This window comes from Abramis brama (assembly GCF_963993115.1).
Source record: "Abramis brama genome assembly, chromosome: 17".
Classification (NCBI taxonomy): domain Eukaryota; kingdom Metazoa; phylum Chordata; class Actinopteri; order Cypriniformes; family Leuciscidae; genus Abramis; species Abramis brama.
Genome location: NC_139979.1, coordinates 1,069,980 through 1,090,000, shown reverse-complemented (window position 1 = coordinate 1,090,000; position 20,021 = coordinate 1,069,980). Strand labels below are relative to the sequence as shown.

Genomic DNA, 20,021 nt, shown 5'->3' with positions numbered 1-20,021 from the left:
GCTACAATTTGCATGAGCTCACCAAAATTGAAGACTGGAAAAATGTTGCCTGGTCTGATGAGTCTCAATTTCTGTTGAGACATTCAGATGGTAGAGTCAGAATTTGGCGTAAACAGAATGAGAACATGGATCCATCATGCCTTGTTACCACTGTGCAGGCTGGTGGTGGTGGTGTAATGGTGTGGGGGATGTTTTCTTGGCACACTTTAGGCCCCTTAGTGCCAATTGGGCATCATTTAAATGCCACGGCCTACCTGAGCATTGTTTCTGACCATGTCCATCCCTTTATGACCACCATGTACCCATCCTCTGATGGCTACTTCCAGCAGGATAATGCACCATGTCACAAAGCTCGAATCATTTCAAATTGGTTTCTTGAACAATGAGTTCACTGTACTAAAATGGCCCCCACAGTCACCAGATCTCAACCCAATAGAGCATCTTTGGGATGTGGTGGAACGGGAGCTTCGTGCCCTGGATGTGCATCCCACAAATCTCCATCAACTGCAAGATGCTATCCTATCAATATGGGCCAACATTTCTAAAGAATGCTTTCAGCACCTTGTTGAATCAATGCCATGTAGAATTAAGGCAGTTCTGAAGGCGAAAGGGGGTCAAACACAGTATTAGTATGGTGTTCCTAATAATATATTAATAATAAATATATATATATATTAATATCGCCCATGTTATATGGATTTACACCCTCCTGTATGTTGCCATTGTTCTTTATTTTATGTACTTGGTTACAAGTTTTTCTGCACAAAGGGGAATATTTTGTTTAGGCCCCAAGGCAGAATAACAGGAGCTGTTGTTTATGCTACATGTACATGTTTTTAAATGAAGTGTCAGTATATTTTGACATAAATATCTAACTCTAACATTACAAGGCAGTTTTACAAAAAAAGTGTTTATTGCAAGAACTTTTATAAGGGTTCTTAATTTGTGATATTATTCAGCTATAATGTAACTACACACTGGATTTATCAGCATAAACCCATAAACACGTCATGAACAAATTTCATGCAATTTTTCTACAATGATGGCACAGTAAATATATAAATCATAAACAACTGTTGAGAATGTACATTTAAACCACATACAATTTTAATGTGCCAAACATTTATTTATACAGAAATAACAATTACAGGAAACAATGCATCACATCAGTGATTTATTTTATTTATTTTATTTTATTATTTTATTATTTTGTATTATTATTTTGTCTAAAATTTATATTTTATTTCAGATTAATTTCAAATTATCTTTGATATTTGTGTTCCTGCACAGATTTTCAGTGTTTTTAAGTATAAATGATACAGTCAGTACATCCATTAATCTGTCCATCCATCCATCCCTCCATCCATCCATCCATCCCTCCATCCATCCATCCATCCATCCATCCATCCATCCATCCATCCATTCATTAATCTGTCCATCCATCCATCCATCCATCCATCCATCCATCCATCCATCCATCCATCCATTAATCTGTCCATCCATCCATCCCTCCATCCATCCATCCATCCATCCATCCATCCATCCATCCCTCCTTCCATCCCTCCATCCATCCATCCATCCATCCATCCATTAATCCATCCATCCATCCATCCATCCATTAATCTGTCCATCAATCATCCATCCATCCATCCATCCATCCATCCATCCAAAAGATCACTGAAAACAGCAACATGATTCCTTCAGTGCAGACTGTAATTTAAGGACATTAATAGAGGGAATTGATTCTAGAGTAATGGTGGCTTGCATATCAAAAATAATCAATTCAATTTAAAATGCATTAAAACAGAAATAAAGAGAGACAGCTGATCGACATGTTCAACTGGTTTGTAATGATGTGTCTTGGATATTATTGTTTCCTCCAGCTCCGTGTGGGAGCCGGTCGACGGGGTCCGAGGGCACCGTTCTGTCCCCCAACTACCCTCGCAACTACACCGGGGGCCAGTCCTGCGTGTACGAGATCTCGGTGCCGGGAGAGTTCGGTAAGAACCGCACATGAACACACATCAGGGTTATGATGGAGACTGTATGCTGCTACTGTACAGAACATGCATCCGCTGTGAAAATAACCTGTTTAATGAGGGACATTTTCTTTCTTTTCATTTCTGAGAACTGCTTTTGCTGTAATTGAATAGGCACAGCCGTCACAAATGAAATGTGCATGTGTGTATGCGCAACGCCAGCAATCCTTTAGTCTAAAAGAGTTTCTCAAATCTGAATTTCAGACGGTCTGGTTTGCCAGGATCACGACTTCTGAAAGGGTTTGTGCTTCGAGTCTCTGGGGTGACTGAGATCATGTAGAGCTCAGAGCCTCATATTTTATGCATACACATTATTTTTGTTTAGCTTTGCTTGTAACAAGCGGCATCGACTGTGCACAGCGAGAGACCGAGGCGTCCAGGATCAAACGAAGGAGAATGTTTTAGTGACCTTATGTGAACTGGAGAAACTTGTAGTCTTCAGAGCGGCTCGGACTATAGAGCTGTTATACTGCAGTCGTGGGCTGACGCAAATGTCACTCTGTTGTACTTTGACCAGCCTATGAAACGTTCAGAACTAGAAACGACATGAGATGTGACTCAAAAGCTTCTGTAGCTAAATAACAGAATCAATGATGCAAACTTCATCAAAGATGAGACTAATTCAGATTCTCTACAGAAGACAATCATTATTCAGATCAAGTTCTGTTCTCATCTGATAATATCAGTGCAGTATGATTACTTTGTAACCATATATTAATATTTCATTGAATTTAAACATTTCTACTAGTGTTCTCTGCAATAAAAATGCAAGAAAATATGGGAGATGCAGAAGATATGGGGATGCAATACATGAAAGATAATATGGGGATGCAATAAATGCAAGATAATATGGATGCAGAAAATATAGGGGATGTAATAAATGCAGGGAAATATGGGAGATGCAGAAAATATGGGAATGCAATAAATGCTAGAAAATGTGAATGATGTAATGCAAGAAAATGGGGAGTGTCAGAAAAAATGAGGGATGCAATAAATGCAAGATGATATGGACAATTTAATAAATGCAAGAAACTATGGGAGATGCAATAAATGCATACTAGTGTTCTCAGACACTCCCATTTTGGAAATATTGCATGCATTTATTATTTTTATAATAACCTGAATATTGCTTACCTGACTATTGACTTTGCATTTAATTAATGTTTTTGGTTGTTTGGTCCATAGCGAAGTTAGATGATGCTGTACTGTTTGTTACACACATTGTTTGTACGATTGCATCATCAGTGTCGGCATATGTGCCGAGAAATGCATTGTTTTTTAATTGGCAAATTATATGTAATGATATTTAATTGACTTTTGAAGTACTTTCATATCAGTTTCAAACCTTCCATGAACTGTCCAAGAAAACTGAAGTGTGGAAGTGCTTTACAGACACACATCCTAACATTTATTCGAGAAGCCCTTCTTTCATGTCTTTTATCAGTTTCAAACCCTCTTCAGTTCATATTAATAAGTCCTAACTCTACTAAATGGCAAGAGTTTGGGGATGATGCCGTGAGGCGTCTCACTTGATTATGAAAGCGTCCTGATGATTTTACTGTCTATAAGAAGAAAGAATAGAAAACACCAACGCTGAAGGTCTTCTTAAAATATCACATCAAACATGACTCAAGTTCTCAACTCTTCAAAAAACCTCTCAACTTTTAGACTTTTAGAGTTTTCTTCCTCAGATTTAAAATAGAACTTGGTCAGACTCGTGACTTTCACTCCATTGTGTTTTTAGTCTCTGACAAGGATAGTTTCTTTTGTATTTCTGTACAAATATTTTATGCAAATAATTGGCGAATGACATTCCATTACATGTTTAAAACTATTTTACTTTGCTTAAAATGAATTCAAAGAAATGGTAAAAAGTTGACACGAGTAATGTTACAAAACATATCGGTAACGCTTTACTTAAAGCCTTTTTATATAATGCATTATAAAAGTATTTTCTATATGCATTAATTATGCCTTGTAATGTAACTTATGGATAACTTCAACCACAGTTATAATATCATTAGAAATTATAATGCATTAAAACACACGACAAACAACGGAACAATATTATAATGCATGTTAACTTTGGTTTATTTATGAAAAGATGGAATGCATTTTAATGCACATTATGAATACCTTTATAATTCATACACATAAAGACTTGAAATAAAGTGTTACCAAGATTTTTATTTATTTTTTACTTTCTATTCATCAAAGACTCTTTGAAGCATGCCAATCTGTAAAGTTCATATTTGCATTTATTTTTCTCATTGACCATCATGTTCAATTATGGAAGTAAAATGTTTTTCATGTCGACTTTAATGACTAAAAGGAAAAAAATGACCAAAACTTCAATTAAGGTTTTATTTAGTTAAAAACGCATCCTGTTGGAGATCAGTTCGACGTCCGTACTCAAACTGAGGGATAATCCTGTCTCTGAAAAGAACTGTCAGAAGTGTTTATTTCTCATTTAAGCTCATCAATTATACAGGACCTTTTGAACGGAATAATAAGGCAGATCTCCGTTTCTTTGGCCAACTTTTAATGTTTAATTATTCTGTCACAAATAATAAATCCGGACATTTTTTAAACAGCATCTGTCTTTTGAAAGGAAAACTGAATTATTCACAGCTGCCAAACGAGCGCCTTAGGCATGAATCGCACGTATTAGACTCCCGCGCGTGTTTATAGAAAGTTGTCGACCAACCGTACACTGTGCATCTGAGCGGCACGGAAGAAAATCTGTTCCCGTTGTTCCCGAGTCCCGAGTGTTTCCAGCGTGTGAGAAACCTTGGCAGTGTCGTGAGAGAGATTGCGTTAGAGACTCGATTAGATCTATGTAAACCGCAGCAGACAGCTTCGTGTTTTATGCAGAGCTCGGGTCGTTTTATGCCAATCACAATGTCTTGGATGTATAGTCGCATTGCTCACGCTAATCCCAGCTTGCTCCCTGTCAACAGTGAAAATTCACACCCCCTTAAACTGGTGGCAGACGCTCCAGAGAGCGTGAGCGCAGGAATCTGGCCCGAGGACACGTGGCTCTCCAGTACGGGGGTGTGTGTGTGTGTGTACGAGTGTGAGGACGCGCCCGCGGGCCAGTGTCGCATCAAACACACGACTGACTGCAGACACCCACATGTGTAGCTGTGGATTCCATCTCTGAGCGTCGGCTTGTTCCACCTTGGCAATCTCCAAAACCGAAAACAAACCGCAGGCTAATGCAATTAACATGAAAGCCAGTGTTGGAGAAGCGAGCTCTGAACGCATAATCAAAGGCGCCTATTATGCGTTTTTCATTTTACCTTTTCTTTAGTGTGAAATATTGCTGTTTGTGCATGTGACCTGCAGAGTCTCAACGCAAAACTGGTGCGTTCAAGTCTTGTCAGAAAGATGGTATTGTACAAACATGAGTGACAACACAACGTGTTTATTACGAGTCAGGAAACTATGAACTTTCTTTATGACCAAAGTTAAAGAGTTGAGGGAGTATCAGAGAATATGGGGATGCAATAAATGCAAGAAAATATGAATTATGTAATTAATGCAAGAAAATATGGGCAGTGTCAGAAAAAAATTAGGGATGCAAGAAAATATTGGGATGCAGAAAATATGGGGATGCAATAAATGCAAGATAGTATGGGGAGTGAGAGAAAATGAGGGATGCAGTAAATGCAAGACAATATGGAGAATTTAATAAATGCAAGAACATATGGGGATGCAGAAAATATAGGGGATGTAATAAATGCAAGAAAATATGAATGATGTAATAAATGCAAGAAAATATGGGGAGTGTCAGAAAAAATTAGGGATGCAAGAAAATATTGAAGATGCAGAAAATATGGGGATGCAATAAATGCCATGCAATATGGAGAATTTAATAAATGCAACAAAAAAAAGAGTTATTTATAATGTACTGGTTGACCAATCAGAGCAGACTGGGCTGCACAGTTGTACAGTATGAGAAACACGTTTAGATCATATTTTTTGTAGCAGACACCAAAATAAAATGAGCATACATTGTTCTCTGTAAAGCGATGTGGGCCAGCAGTCGAGACAGGGCCAGAGCAGAATGCTAAGCAGATCCAGAGTTGTTTAAGTGCAAAACTTTTCCTCGACTGTCGCTGGAAAGCCAGTGTGAACATTGCCTGCGGCTTAGCCTAGCGAGAAACACGCTGGGAAGAATCGTACTCCTGAGAGATGAGTCACAGAGTTTTAACTGTACCAATACCAGCGCTTTGCTAGCGCTAATGTTTGTCGTCGGTTTTGTTGTCACTGTCTGTTGCACCGCCTTGAATAATTGACATGGAGTTTGTGTCAGAGCGCCGGGGGTTTATATCCATGTTGTCTACTAGTGTTTGAAGTTGTGTGTGTGTTAGCATTGAGGTGTAGCATCGGGTCTCCCGCGGAGCCGGCTCCGGGCCGATTCCTTTCTTCCCATCATTCCCTCGGCATTAAGGTCTAGTTATTCTCTGATCACCCGCCGACTCTGTTGTTGAAGGAGCAGACGCTGTGTGGACCTTAGTTTGACAGGAAACAGGAGAACGTGATGAGGACACGGTGATCATGAGAGTGTCAGAAAACATGAGGGATGCAATAAATGCAAGAAAATATGGAGAATTTAATAGATGCAAGAAAATATGGGGATGCAGAAAATATAGGAGATGCATTGCAGAAGAAAGGATGGGAGATCCAGAAAATATGGGGATGCAATAAAGGCAAGATAATATGGAGAATTTAATAAATGCAAGAAAATATGGGGGATGCAGAAAATATGAGAGAAATATGTGAGATCCAGAAAATATGGGGATGCAATAAATGCAAGACAATATGGAGAATTTAATAAATGCAAGAAAATATGGGGGATGCAGAAAATATGGGAGAAATATGTGAGATCCAGAAAATATGGGGATGCAATAAATGCAAGACAATATGGAGAATTTAATAAATGCAAGAAAATATGGGAGAAATATGGGAGATGCAGAAGAAAGAATGGGAGATCCAGAAAATATGGGGATGCAATAAAGGCAAGATAATATGGAGAATTTAATAAATGCATGAAAATATGGGTATGTGATAAATTCAAGAAAAAATGGAGAATTGAATAAATGCAAGAAAATATAGGATATGCAGAACATATGGGGATGCAATAAATGCAAGAAAATATGAATGATGTAATTAAATGCAAGAAAATATGAATGATGTAATTAAATGCAAGAAAATATGAATGATGTAATTAAATGCAAGAAAATATGAATGATGTAATTAAATGCAAGAAAATATGAATGATGTAATTAAATGCAAGAAAATATGGGGAGTGTCAGAAAAAATGAGGGATGCAATAAATGCAATACAATATGGGGATGCATAAAATATGGGAGAAATATGGGAGATGCATAAAATATAGGAGATGCAGAAGAAAGAATTGGAGATGCAGAAAATATGGGGATGCAATAAAGGCAAGATAATATGGAGAATTTAATAAATGCAAGAAAATATGGGGATGCAGAAAATATAGGAGATGCAGAAGAAAGGATGGGATATCCAGAAAATATGGGGATGTGATAAATGCAAGAAAAAATGGAGAATTGAATAAATGCAAGAAAATATAGGATATGCAGAACATATGGGGATGCAATAAATGCAAGAAAATATGAATGATGTAATAAATGCAAGAAAATATAGGGAGTGTCAGAAAAAATGAGGGATGCAATAAGACAATATGGAGAATTTAATAAATGCAACAAAATATGGGGATATCAGACTGATCTCAGAGATGTTTGGCTCATTTTCAAAATTTGGAAAACATGGAAATATTCGAAATGAAAAACACTTCTGAAGCCAAGCCAGCTTCAAAAGAAGCTGCGTTTGTTGGTCCATCGTCTTAGACAGCAGAGTTCGTCTGAGAAGAAACAATCGCTGATTTATTTGTTCACTGGTATTCGCCCGAAGGCGCTGTCAGATGAGGACATGAACAGACGTTCACCATTACCCTTCTACATCACAATCCTGACCTCAGCTGGAAACACGTCTTCTGGATTAGCTTTCCGGGTTGAGATGGGAAGCGGTTGCCTTGCCAACCGCAGTGCCATTTCCTCAACTTAATAAACCATTGCCAGTTGAAAAGGCTGAGCTTTCTAGTGTTCGGATCATTCTGATTGCTCCTGCATGACTCGTGTTTAATTTATCAGTCCTCGGGGGAGAGTCGTGTGTGACCTGTGTGTGTGTGTGGAGAACATTGCTTATCTGACATTGTGTGAAGATCAAACACCACACGCTTCTTGTGTAAAAACAACAGAAGACCCAATTACCCAGCATCCTTTGTGTCTGTCAGGATTAATCGTGCAATGGATGCATGATATTGATTTGCGGACTAATATCCTGTACCTGTATTATAATAAGATTGGCTGAGCTTGCCAAACCACACACCCGAGGGCTTTGGCATCTCGTCCTCTGAAATATTAATTCCAGGAGGTTTTCATTATTGACTGCTGATAATAGAGGTGGTTAAAATAGAGCTGACTGAAGATGTAATTAGTGAAAACACTGTTTGATTAGTCAATGCCAGTCAATGGTTAACAGTCAGTTATGAAAAGATGGATTTTGAACCAAATATTGGATGTATTGAAATATTTATAAAAACAAGGGTAAAAAGGTTGAGTAGAAATATTTCACATGGGGGAATGTAAGCGATAGCTAAGACTTGTCTCATGAATATTAATTAGTTCCTGGGCACTCCAAGAAGTTCAATGTCGAGGAGCACCAAATTAATATTCATGAGACAAACCATCAGCCTGTGAATGTGTCACTAACAGTCTCAGCGAACGTGTGGTTTTTAATCGCAGAGAGATCTGTCACCACGGCCACTTTACAAAATTAAGATTAATTAGTGAATAAAATTAAGATGAATTATAAAAATAATTATATTATTATTAGATGTAATTATAATTTATTATATCATCCATATTGGATTGCATTTATTGCATCCCCCATATTTTCTTGCATTTATTAAATTATCCATATTGGCTTGCATTTATTGCATCCTCCATTTTTTCTGACATTTATTGCATTCACATATTTTCTGCATCTTCAATATTTCCTTGCATTGAATAAATTCTCCATATTTTCTTACATTTATTGCGTCCCTCGTTTGTTCTGACACTCCCCATATTTTCTTGCATTTATGACCCCCTCCCTATTTTCTTGAATGTATTGCTTTCCCCATATTTTCTAGCATTTATTGCATCCCCCATATTTTCTGACACTCCCTCATATTTTCATACTGTTCACAATTTTTGGCCAAAAATTACGTGGGCAAAATGTTTCATGATTCATTGCATTTTTATCGCAAATAAAAACAATCAACTCCATGCACAACTACACAATATGCTTACAAAATCTTTAACACTTTTAACTTTTGGCCACTACTGTACATGTATGTAATTTTTAGCTATTTTAACAGGAAAGCAAGACAAAAACACTGATTTAAAAAATGATGTTTAGTGATGAACCTTCAGTAGCAGATCTGAGAAAGTCCCGGTGTTGTGTGGCTGTATTATTGCGTTATCTTTGCTTCACCTCCTCAGGTGAACTTCATATGTTGCTGAAATTGTTTTCTGCTGCTTTCAAACGAAACAAATGTGCAACTACCGTACCTCATCCAATTACAGGAAATACATTTCCTTCAAATGCCTGAAAGTAGAAAGAAAGAGCAAGAGTGATTGTGAATTATTCATAGGAAATGACAAACATATGGCTGTGTTTTTCTCACCTTTCCTCACCGGTGTTTTATCATCTGTCTAATATTCGCCGATGGCCTGGAGGCAGATTGTGTTCTGAGGCCTTCGGGCGAAACACGTTCACTTACTCTCTTTACAGTTCCTGTATCGACTCCTCCACTGGTTTTATAGCTTTATTTGGAGTTGCGATATTAATTTATGGCATTTCCCTGCAGAAGTTTGAATCTCTTGTTAGGGCTTTTGTGCGGTGACTTTAGTAGGGTTGGTTATTACTGAATTCAATAAGTGATGATTGTGTTGGGAACACTGCTATAAGGCGGGACAGAAATATGAGCTATAATGTTGAAGATGTCATATACTCATAGTTTTATTAGCTCTAGGACTGCCTGTTTCACACGAGGTCCCTTTGAAAGCCACTAAGGGAGAACGGCGTTTCTGTTAGGGGTTCAACCAGAGGAAAGACACTTCATAAAGGAGATGTTTGGGAAATGTTTGGAATATATCCATTGTTTCTGATTCTAGATAGATAGATGGATAGATGGATAGATGGACAAACTTGTCCCATCAAACTCTTCCAAGAATAAATGATTGATCCACATTCATCTATTACTGTATTTTCATCTCAGTTTGTCTATATATCTTTTAAAGTAAATAAGGTCATGTTTGCTTACATTTTCATCCTATGAAAGAGCAGCATCTCAGCAAAGCCCTTCCTCTGGGAGTGACGGCGACTGATGAAAGATTTCTATAGATGCTGTACGGACCCTCAGAGATTCACACTACTCAGATCTTACACACCAGCGACCGCAACACAGCAGTCAATGTTTATAGTTATTGCCTGTTTTCAAGACTCTTTTCCTCTTCTGTGTCAATACTCTCTCTATCTCAAAAGTCTCTTCTCTCTCTCTCACTACAGTTCTCTCTCTCTCTCACTACAGTTCTCTCTCTCTCTCTCACTACAGTTCTCTCTCTCTCTCTCACTACAGTTCTCTCTCTCTCTCACTACAGTTCTCTCTCTCTCTCACTACAGTTCTCTTCGGCCAGTTTCTGTTCTTCCAGACGAGCTCTAATGATGTGGTTGAGATCTTCGACGGGCCCTCGACCGAGTCTGCGCTCCTCAGCTCCAGCTACGGCTCTCACTCAGGTAAAGGCTTTGTTTACCGCGGGACACCAACTAACGGCTTGTCTGCCGAGACCAGATGCCATTAAACTACGCAGTCAGTTCTCATTCCTGCTGTGTGTGTCGGTGTTAATGTGCTTCTGACACGCAGTCGGGCTGCAGCGTGTTTACACATTTATACCTGTTATTATCATTTACTAAAACTACAACTATTCAAAGCATTTCAGTTAATTGAAATAAAGCTGAAACAAAAGAAAATATTAGTTGACTTAAAAATCGTCTCAGGTTACGACTGTAACACTAGTTCCCTGAGAAGGGAACGAGACGCTGCGTTGATGGTGCTTTGGGAACGCCTTGCGTGATTGCGTCTGAAGCACACGTATCAACTAGTCCAGTGGCGAGAGTGAACGTCACGACCAGGAAAGGATTAAAGCACATCCGGTCTGGTTTAGCCGAAGCAAGTCGATCACAGGGATGTAGGACGTATGGCAGAGTGACTCAGCGCCTCGTTCCCTTCTCAGGGAACTAGGGTTACAGTCGTAAACTCAACTCGCGCTGCGTCAATGGCGCTTTGGGAATGAGAATGCCCGAACGCCATACGTCTTGTTCATGCTGTGGTTACGACCTGAGAACTCTGGACCCTGGGGCATCCAAGTCATAAAACCTGACAAAACTTGCACACACACAAAAAGCATAGCAAAATTCATGAAGGGATACCCCTGACATTCTGGCTTTGGAGGCCGCCATTTTCCTAATAGAATGGGCTCTAATGGCCAAAGGTGAAGTCTGGCCCGAAACCTCATAAGCAAGAGAGATATCCTCAACTATCCACTCGCTGACAGTCTGCTTGGATGCAGGAAGGCCTTTCTTCAGTTACCCAAAGCAGACTAACAGTTGATCAGACTTGGGCAGATCTGTGGACATAGGCGTCTAGTGCTGTGAATGGACAGATGAGGTTACATTTTTCCTGGTCTTGATCTTTGAAAGGAGGAGGACAGAATGCCTGCAGAACGACAGGCCTCGGTACGTTAGTAGGAACTTTCGGAACATATCTCGGCTTAGGATAGAGGAAAGCTTTGACCATCCCGGGTGCAAATTCCAGGCTTGAGGGAGATACCGATAAGGCCTGAAGATCTCCTATTCTTTTTAGTGAAGAAATGGCTAGAAGGAACACAGTTTAGAGGGTCAGAAACTTTTCTGAGACCGAATCAAGAGGCTCGAAGGGAGCGACAGATAAACCTTCTAGAACTAGTGCCAGGTCCCAGGCAAACGTGTTATCAGAGGGTTTCTCCCTACAGGAGACATGGGAGGCTGCTGTGGCCGCAACATATACCTTCAGTGTGGAAGGAGATAACCCTGATGAGAAGCAATCTTGAAGGAACTCTAGTGTTGAACCCACGGGGCAATTAACTGTATCCCACTGTCGTAGATCACACCAAGAAGTAAACCTTCTCCACTTCAGGGCGTATAGCTTGCTCGTGGACGGAGCTCTGGAGTGAAGTGTGGTCTCTACAACCTCGGTTGAGAGACCAGAGTCTATGAGTCGGGCCCCCCAGTTTGCATAGTGGACGTGAACGCAGATGTCCTTGATTTATATAGGAGACCACCGATGTGTTGTCTGACCGGACAAGCACGTGATGGCCTCTCAGGTCTGGGAGGAAGTGTCTCAATGGTCTCCTATATTTTAATAATGCATTAATTATAACAAAATAAAGAAATGTAATTAAAAAACGATTTTAGATATTATTTGTGTGTGCTGTGAATTTAAGTGCTCAGATTATTAGTGAATTATTAGATTATCTCCTTTTTTGCCTAGCAACATGTGTAAGTGCATTGCAATTACATTTTTGAAGTTCAACTTTTCACTCAAATTTCTATGCTGACACTGTATATAATATAATTTGTATCAAAGCATGTTGTATTAAAATAGAAAAGGATGCAACACACATTTTCACTCGTACTCTTGTTGGTGATCTGAAGACACATCATTTCTTTAACCCTGTTGATGTGGCACACATACTGATGTTGTTGACAGATAACAGAGCTGTTTTTCTTTCCCTCACCTCCTCAAATTTCTCATTTCATAGGAGAGCCATTGCCGCTGAGCTCTGCCAATGAAATCACCATCAGGTTCAAAACCGAGGGACCCAATACAGCTAAAGGTTTTCATTTCGTGTATCAAGGTGTGTATTTCTCAACTGCTCTGTTGTGAACTTACATTAAGGCTGTTGGAAAAGAATACTTACATTCTACTCATGCTATTTTGCAGTATACACTAGGGGTGTAACAATATATCGAGTCACAATATATCGCAATACAAAAATGCAGCAATATGTATTGTGGATAGTGACAATATGTATTGAAAAATACTGTGTGAGAACTGAGGAGTTTTCAGAGTTTAGTGTCAGTACTACATTAAACTACTTTATATAATGTTGAATATAATATATAATAATTCAATGGGTCCTGATAAAGCCAAATATCTTATGTTACCAGTAAAAAGTGGCCTATACATTATTTTAAATATATCTAGTCAGAGACAGAGTGCAAGCTTATTCGTTTAAAATAACTCTGTATTTTCAGCTTCAGAATCATGAATATTGTTATTCTGGTGTCTCTATTGTCCTGTGCTTTGGTTTTCAGCACCAAGTCCAAGCCTGTTCATTTACACACACAATGTAATACAAAATTTAGCATTTTAATCAACAGTTAATTTTTTGTTAACCTTTTATCATATGTCTTAGAGTATCGCAATGATATCGTATCGTGAGTTCAGTTTCGTGATATGTATCGAATCGTGACATGAGGGTATTGTTACATCCCTAATATACACTGATGTAAAAGTTATTGACTCCAAACTTTTGAACTGTATAGTGTATATTTTTTATGTAGATTTATAAAAATCAAATGTTTTTCTTTTTGCATTTCCACAGCTGTTCCACGGACCAGTGCTTCCCAGTGCAGCTCCATGCCCGAGCCTCGCTATGGGAAGCGCATTGGGAATGACTTTGGATTGGGCACATTTGTGCTGTTCGAGTGTAACCCAGGCTACTCTCTCCACGGTGCCAGTGCCATCAGGTGTGAGGCCGTGCCCAACTCTCTGGCCCAGTGGAACGGCACTGTGCCAACATGTGTGGGTATGTACATACACCCCCACACGTCTGTGTGCTCAAAACTGCTCAATACTGCCCAATACCGCCCAATACCGCCCAATACTGCTCAATACTGCTCAGTACTGCCCAATACCACCCAATACCACCCAATACCTTTAAATTCTGCCCAATACCACCCAATACTGCCCAATACTGCCCAATACCACCCAATACTGCTCAATACCGCCCAATACCGTTCAATACTGCCCAATACCGCCCAATACTGCCCAATACCGCCCAATACCCCTCAATACCACCCAATACCGCTCAATACCCCTCAATACCACCCAATACCGCTCAATACTGCTCAATACTGCTCAATACTGCTCAATACCGCCCAATACCACTCAATACTGCTCAAAACTGCTCAATACTGCTCAATACCGCCCAATACCCCTCAATACCACCCAATACCGCTCAATACCCCTCAATACCACCCAATACCGCTCAATACTGCTCAATACTGCTCAATACCACCCAATACCGCTCAATACCGCTCAATACTGCTCAGTACTGCTCAATACCACCCAATACCGCTCAATACTGCTCAATACTGCTCAATACCCCTCAATACCACCCAATACCGCTCAATACCCCTCAATACCACCCAATACCGCTCAATACTGCTCAATACCCCTCAATACCACCCAATACCGCTCAATATTGCCCAATACCGCTGAATACTGCTCAATACTGCTCAATACTGCTCAATACCGCCCAATACCGCTCAATACTGCTCAATACCGCCCAATACTGCTCAATATTGCCCAATACCGCTGAATACTGCTCAATACTGCTCAATACCGCCCAATACTGCTCAGTACTGCCCAATACCGCCCAATACCACTGAATACCGCTCAATACTGCCCAATACCGCCCAATACCGCTCAATACCGCTCAATACTGCTCAATACTGCCCAATACCGCTCAATACCGCTCAATACCGCTCAATATCAAATCAAATCAAATCAAGTATATTTGTATAGCGCTTTTCACAATACAGATTGTATCAAAGCAGCTTCACAGTATTAAAATAAAATAATACAACAAAGTTTGTTTCTAATGGAATTTATTGATTGATAGAATAAAATTAAATATCCCCAAAATATCCCCAACTGAGCAAGCCAAAGGCAACAGTGGCAAGGAACCGAAAAAACTCCATCAAGTGACCTAATGGTGTCCTAAAACTCCATCAGGTGACCTAATGGAAAAAAAAAAAAAAACCTTGGGAGAACCCAGGCTCAGTCGGGGGCCAGTTCTCCTCTGGCATTTATGAACTAGAGGCCGGATTGTAGTTTGAAACTGTGAGATTAACAATATTATATGAATGCCTGGCTGAAAAGATGCGTCTTTAATCTAGTTTTAAACTGGGAGAGCGAGTCTGAGCAACGAACAGTATCAGGAAGACTATTCCAGAGTTTTGGAGCCAAATGTGAAAATGCTCTCCCTCCTTTGGTTGATCTGGATATCCTAGGTATGACCAAAAGCCTTGAATTTATTGATCTTAAAGAGCGCGATGGATTATAGGGTGATAGAAGATCCGTTAAATAGACTGGAGCTAAGCCGTTTAGGGCTTTATAAGTCAGTAGCAATACCTTATAATTAATACGGAACTTTATAGGTAGCCAATGTAGTGATGATAAAATCGGTGTTATATGATCATATTTTCTTGATCTAGTAAGAACTCTAGCGGCTGCATTTTGGACTAACTGTAGCTTGTTTATTGAGGATGCAGGACAACCAGCTAATAAAGCATTACAGTAATCTAGTCTCGAGGTCATGAATGCATGAACTAACTTTTCTGCATCAGAAACTGATAGCATATTACGTAGCTTAGCAATGTTTCTAAGGTGGAAAAAGGCTGTTTTTGTAACATACGAAATATGATTTTCAAAAGACAGGTTACAATCGAGTATAACACCCAGGTCTTTTACTGTAGAGGATAAAGTAACAGGACATCCTACGATGTCAAAGTTGTAGTGTGAGAGGTTCTGTGGGCGGTTTTTTGAACCGATAAGTATTACCTCTGTCTTGTCTGGATTTAATAAAAGAAAATTACGCGTCATCCAATCTTTTATATCTTTAACACACTCTGTCAATTTGGATAATTTAGCGTTTTCATCCGGCCGTGATGAAATATATATTTGAGTGTCATCAGCATAACAATGGAAACTAATTCCATGTTTCCTTATAATATTTCCAAGTGGCAGCATATATATTGAGAATAACAGAGGGCCCAACACAGATCCCTGCGGCACTCCATAGTTTACTGGAGTTATGATACCGCCCAATACCGCTCAATACTGCTCAATACTGCTCAGTACTGCCCAATACTGCCCAATACCACCTAATACCGCTCAATACCGCCCAATACCGCTCAATACCGCCCAATACCGCTCAATACTGCCCAATACCGCCCAATACCGCCCAATACCGCTCAATACCGCTCAATATTGCCCAATACCGCTGAATACTGCTCAATACTGCTCAATACTGCTCAGTACTGCCCAATACTGCCCAATACCGCCCAATACCGCTCAATACTGCTCAATACTGCTCAGTACTGCCCAATACTGCCCAATACCACCTAATACCGCTCAATACCGCCCAATACCGCTCAATACCGCCCAATACCGCTCAATACTGCCCAATACCGCCCAATACCGCTCAATACTGCCCAATACCGCCCAATACCGCCCAATACCGCTCAATATTGCCCAATACCGCTGAATACTGCTCAATACTGCTCAATACTGCTCAGTACTGCCCAATACTGCCCAATACCACCCAATACCGCTCAATACCGCCCAATACCGCTCAATACCGCCCAATACCGCTCAATACCGCCCAATACCACCCAATACCGCCCAATACCGCTCAATACTGCTCAATATTGCCCAATACCGCTGAATACTGCTCAATACTGCTCAATACTGCTCAATACCGCCCAGTACCGCTCAATACTGCTCAATACCGCCCAATACCGCTCAATACTGCTCAATACCGCTCAATACTGCCCAATACCGCCCAATACCGCCCAATACCGCTCAATATTGCCCAATACCGCTGAATACTGCTCAATACTGCTCAATACTGCTCAGTACTGCCCAATACTGCCCAATACCACCCAATACCGCTCAATACCGCCCAATACCGCTCAATACCGCCCAATACCGCTCAATACCGCCCAATACCACCCAATACCGCCCAATACCGCTCAATACTGCTCAATATTGCCCAATACCGCTGAATACTGCTCAATACTGCTCAATACTGCTCAATACCGCCCAGTACCGCTCAATACTGCTCAATACCGCCCAATACCGCTCAATACTGCTCAATACTGCTCAGTACTGCCCAATACCGCCCAATACCGTCCAATACCGTCCAATACCGCCCAATACTGCTCAATACCGCCCAATACCGCCCAATACTGCTCAATACTGCTCAATACCGCCCAATACCGCCCATACCGTCCAATACCGTCCAATACCGCCCAATACCGCCCAATACCGCTCAATACCACCCAATACCGCTCAATACCGCTCAATACTGCCCAATACCACTGAATACTGCTCAATACTGCCCAATACTGCCCAATACCGCTCAATACTGCTCAATACTGCCCAATACTGCCCAATACCTCCCAATACCGCTCAATACCGCCCAATACCGCCCAGTGCTGCTCAATACTGCCCAATACTGCTTTTATTATATATATATATAGCATTTTATAATTTAATTTAATACAGTATAATACAATATAATATCATTTCAATTAAATGTATTTTTAGTTCTTACTAATTACTAAAGTTATACTTAAATGATTAATTAATAGTATCATTATTTTTAAGATGAATATTTATACATATTTACATATTAAAATATTTAAAAAATATAAATATTATATTACATTATATTAATATTTGTAATAAATAGATTAAAAATAAATAAACTATTTTACCCATTATTTGTATGTGTGCTGTGAATCTTTAATGCTTAAATTATGAATGGATTAGATTATCGTGTAGTTTGTGAACATGCTAATGCCAAACTCGACTGAGATCAACAGTGAGTTGTGCTTGACATGATCAGCACTGTTCGTGTTACGAGTTTCTGTCTTCGTAAAGCGTTCCAGATCACTCGTCCTGAGGAGTCGCTCGCTGTGTTGTTGAACAGAGCCGGGAGATTCGAGGGGGTTTTATTAAAAATAAATGTGCTGGGAGCTAATGGATATAGGAGCGTTCACACAGTGTGGAGGAAAGGCCCCATGAAACGCAATATCAAGTAAATGCGAATCTCGGGTAAATCTCCTGATGCAAGGTGACAGAATACTTTCCTTCTCACTGTGTCCTTGTGCAATTTAATAGAAACACTCCTATGAGAGAATCAACAGGCGCTAGAAGCAAAGCTTACGCTCTCACCAACCAAACCATGCGCCGCCACTTTCTGAGCTCGCGCTATAGAACAAGTAGATGTGATTTTGTATTACATATTATTTTTCCCCTGGTGTCTTTTCATCATCATTTTTCACCTTCACTTTGATCCGTGGGAATAATTGGGTTGTTTTTTCCATGCTGTACCTTTTCAGATTTCTATGTAAAAGGCTTCTTCACATTTAAATTAGCATCAGGACTTTCGTTATCAGGGGGTTTTAGGTGTAGCTCACCTGTATCGCTCAGACTCATATTCATAAGCAATATTAATAAGCAATTTGATGTACATTTTCTGAAGAAAGTGTGATTGGTGCTTGCTGGAACTCGGCACCGGCGTCTGTTGCGTGATTTCTGGTCTTTTATTTATTTATAAAGCACCTTTAAGCACCAAACCTTGTCAGTTTCCAATAAAATGTCATTTAGGACTTTTAAAAGAGTGGGTCATGCTGTGGTGAGACTTAAAACCCGACTGAAATCTTCTGAAAGTGCTATTCACCTTCGTGATTGTTGGTAATAACAAGCGCCACTGATTAAAGGAGCAGGTCTTCTCGTGCGCTGACGCTGTGAGCTGTAAATCTAACACTGAACCTCTGACAGGAACAGCGGCCATCATCGATTATCTCTGCTGAAGGGAAGAGCCTCAGTGAATCAGCACGAGTTTTATATTCAGTGTTACAGTGTGTGGGAACAGCTCGTTTTCTGCACAGGTGATGCAGCAATTAAAGAAAATTAGATGCAATTTATTACATATTCATTTATTTTTATTTTAGATGAGTAAATAGTATCAATATATTATATTACCAATAATACTAATTAATTCTGCAATTATACTACATTACTAATAATAACAATTAATTATGCAATTAGAGCATTCATTTAAATTAAAGTGTCATTTTAATTTATTCAGTATTTACTCATCTAAAATATTATATTATATTATATTATATTATATTATATTATATTATATTATATTATATTATATTATATTATATTATATTATATTATATTATAAATGCTATTAATAAATATTATAAATGCTAATTAAGTCAGCAAATAAAGCATTCTTCTAAATTTGGGTGACAGCTTTAATTTGCCATTTTAATTTTAATGTGGTGATTTTGCATATATGCGCTACAAGTCCTTGGGATCTTCGTCACTGATGGAGAATGGAAAGGTTAGGCTTTACAAACACACAAATGCATCCAGTGCAATAAATCGTTTTCTTAATTAGTGTTTTGTTATGTGTTGCAGGAAACATACAGTATTAAAGCATCAAGATATATTTATTTTCGAATAAATGTTGTCGCTTTAAGCATACATTTAACAACATATGCTTAAAACAAGATAAAACTATTTTCCAGTTAGGGTGAGAATAAGAAAACGGCTGAATGTCTTTGATTATTGATTATTCCTGCTGAAGGGAAAAGCCTCAGTGAATCAGCAGGAGTTTTACAGTGTGTGTGAAGAGCTGGTTTTCTGCACAGGTGTTGCAGGATCATGTGTTTATTCACCTTTATCACTCTGTCTTATCATCTAAA

At 39.4% G+C, this 20,021-nt stretch overlaps 1 protein-coding gene across 1 annotated transcript in view; it reads left to right on the top strand.

The window, feature by feature from the left end:
* Nucleotides 1-20,021, top strand: part of csmd3a (CUB and Sushi multiple domains 3a) — a 332,667-nt gene that overhangs the window by 159,299 nt on the left and 153,347 nt on the right. The window contains exons 31-34 of the mRNA XM_084089625.1: nt 1,884-2,000; nt 10,806-10,919; nt 12,983-13,078; nt 13,829-14,032. Coding sequence (XP_083945751.1) covers nt 1,884-2,000; nt 10,806-10,919; nt 12,983-13,078; nt 13,829-14,032 — 531 coding nt within the window. The remainder of the gene's footprint in view (nt 1-1,883; nt 2,001-10,805; nt 10,920-12,982; nt 13,079-13,828; nt 14,033-20,021) is intronic.